The 6,678-nt window shown below is 59.7% G+C and overlaps 1 protein-coding gene across 2 annotated transcripts; it reads left to right on the plus strand.

The window, feature by feature from the left end:
- Positions 1-1,047: 1,047 nt before the first annotated feature.
- Positions 1,048-5,259, plus strand: FOSB (FosB proto-oncogene, AP-1 transcription factor subunit; the record flags this gene model as incomplete). Of its 2 annotated transcripts, XM_082862012.1 has the most annotated exons (4): positions 1,048-1,173; positions 3,089-3,418; positions 3,690-3,797; positions 4,798-5,259. In XM_082862012.1, the coding sequence occupies 4 exons, from the start codon at positions 1,048-1,050 to the stop codon at positions 5,257-5,259; spliced, it is 1,026 nt and encodes a 341-aa protein (XP_082718138.1). The 2 variants fall into 2 exon arrangements, with proteins under 2 accessions (XP_082718138.1, XP_082718139.1); XM_082862013.1 differs by lacking the exon at positions 3,690-3,797.
- Between the last annotated feature and the right edge of the window lie 1,419 nt (positions 5,260-6,678).

Raw genomic sequence — 6,678 nt, forward strand, 5'->3', positions numbered from 1 at the left:
GAAGGAGCGCTGCACCACCAGGGGACATGGGAGGGGCGGCCAGAGGTGAGGGGGACCCCCGGGGTCTTCCCTGCGGGGATCCTCCGCTGGGTCAGTCTAATAGCCTATTAATATCAGCCCCCGGGGCGGCGCTGCACTGCGCAGGCGCGGGCGGGTTCCGCAGGCGCGCGGGACGAGCGCACGAGCGAGCGAGGGATTCCCTCTGACGTAATTGCTAGGATACCAAACAAACACTCAGCGGCGCCGGCCAAGCTCCTTATATGGCTAATTGCGTCACAGGAACTCCGGGGAGACCAGGCCGGGATCCCCTCCCGCCGAGTGCTTCAGAACGCAGCCCCCAAGACCCTCAGGGCCGCGAGGGTGATGCAGGTGATCAGATCGAGGCTAGGGCAGGCCTGTTGCCGGACGGTGCGTGGCTGGGTTCACCAGGGCCGGAGATACTGAGAAGTTCGCGGAGCGCGGGAAGGGTGACGTAAGCAGGGGGGCCGGGCCCCGGGCATATAAATACAGCGGCTCTGGGCTTCATTCATAAGACTCAGAGCTACGGCCAAGGCTGGGATACGCGGAGCTGGGACTTGATTGTAGTGGTTCTTCGTCTTGGGGGCTGTGAAATTCAGTTTATTATTTTTCCGGAAAGTTTTTGGAAGGATTCTTCTAGATAATTCTACATTTTATTTTGGAGGATCGACTTACTTTTTTTCGTCTTCCTTATTACTCCCCTCCCCCCGTGGGACCCGCCGGACGCGTGGAGGGGACCGCACCCGAAGCAGATTCTGTACAGCAGGACAGAGCTTTCCGCCTCTGGGGGAGCGATCCCCCCTCGCCCCCGGGTCCTACGGAGCCTGGACTTTCAGGAGGCACAGCGGCATCTTGTGGGGGCCTGGGCACCGCAAAAGAATTACACAGAAACTTTGCCTTTGTTGGAGCGGGACGCTGCCCCCATCCCGAGTTACCCCGGACTCTCACCTTTCTTTCCCCCACCCGGCCATAGCCTTGGCTTCCCGGCGACCTCAGCGTGGTCACAGGGGCCCCCCTGTGCCCAGGGAAATGTTTCAAGCTTTCCCCGGAGACTACGACTCCGGCTCCCGGTGCAGCTCCTCACCCTCCGCCGAGTCTCAATATCTGTCTTCGGTGGACTCCTTCGGCAGTCCACCCACCGCCGCCGCCTCCCAGGTAAGTTCTAGAGGGTTGGGGTGATGCTTTGTGGTTTATAATTTTTTTAAAGTCAAGGGTGGAGCGAGCAGTCCCCCCACCCCAAATAAAGACGCGTCAAAATCCAGGATCTGAGAGGGGATAGGCTCACGGCGCACTCTGCAAACTGCAGAGTCCGGACGTGCTTGCAATTGGTTGTGTGCGTGGAACGCAGGGAGGGAGCACAGAGGGGTGAGCTTTGGGGGTGGGGTGAGTACGCCGTTCAGTGCAACGTGTATGAGGTAGCAGGGCTGAGAACTTTTAGCCGGCTCGGGGACTGCCCCCCACTCAGGTCACCAACCTGAAGCTAGCGCCGTTAGGCAGGTGGGGGAAATCCCGGGGAAGCTTCCAGTAGCCTCCTCCCTTTTTCCTCCTCCATCCGAGCGCCTACTCCGGCGCCGGGTCACCCTCGACCCAGTGGGAAGGCGGGCCTCGAACCCTCAGTGGCGCTGCCTCCGCCTCCTGCGCGGAGACGTAACGGGGAACCCGTGCGTAACGGCTGACGCGCTGGAATCCTCCGTCTGACGCGGGGCACGCACGGCGCGTGGCGCCCCCTTCGTCCGCCCCGCCCCTGACGTCCCGGGAGCGTTCTATTTTGGAACGCCGGGGCCACGTTGCTAAGGGAGGGGGCAGCCCGGCGTTCCGATTGGCCGCCGCGGCGCAAGCTTTGGCCAATCAACTTTCCCTTCCTATTTGTAGGGTGCAGTTTCCTTCCCCCAGTTCGTCCCCGGAACCCGTGGTTCTTCGGCACTAGGGTCTCTTTTACGGGCCTCTAGAGGAAGAGCGAGGGGATTCCTGTCGCCACAGGAGCGATCTTCTGCGATCCAATGAGTCCGCAAGGACCTTGCCGGGATCCTGTCCCTCCGCTCTCAGGGTCAGAGGGTGTCTGTGTGCCGGAATTTCTTTGGGAGACATAGTGACCGTCACCCACTTCTCCAGGCACACACAGATACATTCCCACTCCTAATGCTCCCGACGCCGGGTGTCTCCGGTTTGTCCGAAGACAGGACTAGAACCGCTAGCCCTAGGGGAACCAGCCAGGTGGTCTCCAGGAGCCCCGCCCCCTCTGGGTTTCCAGGATGCTGATTGGCCAGCGAGCCAGCCTGTCCCTCACCACGCCCCCTGGGAGAGTAGTTAAGCCTTCCGAGCAGTTCTAGGATTACATTTTGGGGGTGGGGGAGATGAACGGTGCTTGGGGTCTCGGGACGTGCACCACTCCACCTCCGCGACAGTCTGAGGGAGCCTGGCTGCTCACTTTCTCTCCTTGTCTGCCCACCGTAACCTGTCGCTTGTCAGTCTTACTCTGGGGAGAGACAATTACTTGAAACGTTGTTCTAAACTCCTAGGCCCGTCCCCCAACACCCTTTTAACTGGGACCCCCGCCCCTGCACGGGGGTCTCATGGACCCTCCAGTCTCTCATCCCCTCGCTCAGAGGGGTGTGTATATGTGTGTGAGTGTAGAGGGAGGCTTAGCCTAAGGCCTCTCCCTCTCCCTCCCCTTGCCTCTGGGGTGGGGGTGGGGTGTTGTGGCTGTGTGTGTGGCTGTGACTCCATCCCGGGGGTTCTGTCACCCGGCTGTGTCCAGCCTCCTCCCCACCCCCCACACCTAAGAGTCACCAACCCGGGGTGTGATTCACCACCCGCTGGAACCGTGCAACCTTTCCCCGAGGAAGAAGGAGGAGGTAGAAGCCAGTGGCACAGAAATCCTCTCATTAACCACTGCGTCACGGTGTAGTGGGAGGGTGGGTGTTGTGGCTTTTTGCCTGTGACACACACATCCACACCCGCTGGCCCTGTGCTCACTCACAGGGTCGGTGTGTGTATGTGTGTTGGGTGTGTGTGTGTCGGTGTCTCTGTTTGTGTGTCTACGCCTGTGTGTGTATGTGTCACCCTGTAGGAGTGCGCCGGTCTTGGGGAAATGCCCGGTTCCTTCGTGCCCACGGTCACCGCGATCACAACCAGCCAGGACCTCCAGTGGCTCGTGCAACCTACCCTCATCTCTTCCATGGCCCAGTCCCAGGGGCAGCCACTGGCCTCCCAGCCCACAGCCGTTGACCCCTATGACATGCCAGGAACCAGTTACTCCACGCCGGGCATAAGTGGCTACAGCAGTGGCGGAGCTAGTGGCAGTGGTGGGCCTTCCACCAGCGGAACCACCAGTGGACCTGGGACTGGACCTGGGCCCCGCCCAGCCCGAGCCCGGCCTAGGAGACCCCGAGAGGAGACGGTGAGTAAAGGGCATCAGAGCTTGCTCTGGGTGCAGGGGCGGGGGTGGGGGCAGGGGAAGAAGCAAGAGAGGCAGGAACTTTCCCACTGTTGGGGTGAGGGACCGTCTGCAGCCTCAATGCTGCAGAAACCCTATCATCCTCGCCACAGTCAGTGAGGTCTAGAAGGTTCTTTTCTGACTCCTGGGGATTCTTGAAGAAGAGGAGGTTTGGGGTGGATGGGGAGGAACACATGTCCCCCAAATCTCACTATCTCTTATCTCCCCTACTCAGCTCACTCCAGAGGAGGAGGAGAAGAGAAGGGTTCGCCGAGAACGAAACAAACTGGCAGCAGCAAAGTGTAGGAACCGGCGAAGGGAGCTGACTGACCGACTCCAGGCGGTGAGGATGGTCCCTGGGGTGGGATGAGGGTATGCTGAAGGGGGGCTCTCTCCCCATCTTCTGTTACCCACCACCACCTGTGCCCTTATCCTGGACTGAGAACCAGAGGTTCCACATGTGGAACGAGATACAGATGGGGTCACCCAGCTCATACACGCAGGCTCTCACCTACTCCTGGCTGCTTCCTGTCCTGGTTTATGACCCCGGCTCCCCCCCACCACACACACCACTTGCCTGGCCTTCACTTCATCCTGAGGGGACATATGAGCGAACTTTAATAGAGGGGCGCTCCAGTCATTTCCGCTTTTTGGTCTTGGGCAAGTGATAACCCATTTTTGCCTCAGTTTCTCCATCTCTTCAACTCCTCAGTGAATCTCCCAGGTTCCTGCTAGATTTAACATTCTGGAGAGTCTGTGAAACGAAATTCTTTGATTCTATATCAATTCCCCCACCACCTGCCCCAGCCACCCGTAGTTCTCAGAGCTTGGACTGGTGGCCTCTGCCACGATGCCCCTCTATTTTCATGCCCTACCTCAGTCTGAGAGTTTTCTACTTTATACTTGCAGGGGTTTCCCTGCTAAATCAGGGAAATTCTTTACTTCCCTGAGCTACCTGGTCTCTTCCCTGGGAGGCAGAGGGGGAAAAGTAACAGAGGGGAATAGGTGGCCTTAGAAACATATGACGATCGTTCACTCACTCAACAAACCTCTGAGTGCCTCTTGCAACCAGAGACTTCCTATGTGTACCTGGCCCTTTCCCAACCATCCACTGGACAGACGGGGAAAATGAGGCTCCTAGAAAGCAAGACCCTTGCCCCAAGTCCCATAGCACACCAGGCCTCCATCTCAGGGGGTCTTTCAGTCCAGAGCTGCCTTCCAACCCTGGGCCTCCGCAGTCAGTCTAGGAGAGATGGCTTCAGCCATGACTCACCTTCTCTAGTCGCTCACGGCCTTTTTCTCCTTCCTCGCTCTTCTCTGCGACCTGGCCGCCCGGGCCTCAGGAGACAGACCAACTGGAGGAAGAAAAGGCGGAGCTGGAGTCGGAGATCGCCGAGCTCCAAAAGGAGAAGGAACGTCTGGAGTTTGTGCTGGTGGCCCACAAACCGGGCTGCAAGATCCCCTACGAAGAGGGGCCCGGGCCGGGCCCGCTGGCGGAGGTGAGAGATTTGCCGGGGTCAGCATCCACTAAGGAAGATGGTTTCAGCTGGCTGCTTCCGCCCCCGCCACCACCGCCCCTGCCCTTCCAGACCAGCCAAGACGCACCCCCCAACCTGACAGCTTCTCTCTTTACACACAGTGAAGTTCAAGTCCTCGGCGACCCCTTCCCCGTTGTTAACCCTTCGTACACTTCCTCGTTTGTCCTCACCTGCCCGGAGGTCTCCGCGTTCGCCGGCGCCCAACGCACCAGCGGCAGCGACCAGCCTTCCGACCCCCTGAACTCGCCCTCCCTTCTCGCTCTGTGAACTCTTTAGACACAAAACAAACAAACACACAAGGGAGAGAGAGATTTGGATGAGGAGGAGAGAGGGGAAGAGACAAAGCGGGCGAGTGGCCTCCCTGCCTCTCCTGTCTGACCCTCCGCTGCCACTGCCGTCGGACAGGAGGACTTCCTTGTGTTTTGTGCCGCCTCTTGTTTCTGTGGCCCGGCGAGACCAGAGAGCTGGTGACTTTGGGGACAGGGGGTGGGGAGGGGATGGACACCGCCCCCCCGGCTGCCTGTCGGCTGTCTGGCTTCAACCCAACCTCTGGGGATGGGGGAGTGGGGGCAGGGGTGATGCCCACCTTTGGGCTGGAGGGAGAGGGGTGCTGGCGGTGGGCTTTGGGGTGAGCTGTAGTCCTCTGCAGAGAGGCCCAACAAGGAAATGCCACAGGACCCCCAAAGAGTCTCCCACGCCCACCCTTCAAGGGGTGACCAGGCTGGTTCTCCCTGCTCGCCCCCCACCACGACCTTAGCTTATTTATCTAACATTTCCATGTGGGTAGGTCCTCCCCTGAATTGAGCCCCCCCTTTAAAGGGAAGTTGATGCCCCCCCTATGATGATCCCCTTCCCCCCCCCCGACCCAGACTTAGTCTGAAATGTGAACCTCCCTCCCTGACCGTCCAGCTGCTCCCTCCCAGCGAGACTGGCTCTGATTTAAATTTCCTGAACCCTAAGGATCCCCCGCACATTCAGCCCCCAGCCCTCTTTTGGGATTCCAGTGTTAGTCTACCCTCCCCCACCGCCCGTCAGCCTCCCCTCCGGGCCTTCCTTGTTGGGCCTCTCTGATTCAGGCAGCAGTGGGTGCTGTGATGCCTGTCCCGCGGGAGTGTTTTATACTGTGAAATGAGTTGGCCGGATTGGGCGGGGGGGAGGAGCCCGGTGGGACAGAACCCCTCCGGAGGGACTGTGCCGCCCACTCCCCAAAGCCCTTCCGTGGTCTCCCCTCCCCCACCCGCCTCCCTCCTCCCCTCAAAATGAGTTTGACTCAAGGGGGTGACAGAATCGAGAGGGGCTGACACTTACCCATTCGCGTGGCCTCTCTCCTCAGGACCCCCGCCCCTCCCCCCAGACCAAGCCCTGGCCTTTTCCTTTAAGGCCTGTCACCCTAACCCAGCCTAGGACGCCAATTTCTCCCTCCCCTCGGCACCCCACATCCTTTCTAGAAAGGGAGGAAGGGGAGATTGCCAGGGGGCCCGACGTTTTTCCGGAGAAGATTTAAAGGCTGAGGCTTTGAACCCGAAGGGGCTGGGCTCCCGCCGTCCCAGCTTCCCCTCCCCCTGCCCCAGCCCCAATTCTTGGTTTCGGCTCCCTCCCCCCTCCCCCCGCCTTTCCCTGTGTTTCACCTCATGACAATTTTATCATGAGGCCAATTGATATTTTTTAATATCGGGTGGGTCACGC

Source organism: Leucopleurus acutus (assembly GCF_964270905.1).
Source record: "Leucopleurus acutus genome assembly, chromosome: 20".
Taxonomy (NCBI): Eukaryota; Metazoa; Chordata; class Mammalia; order Artiodactyla; family Delphinidae; genus Leucopleurus; species Leucopleurus acutus.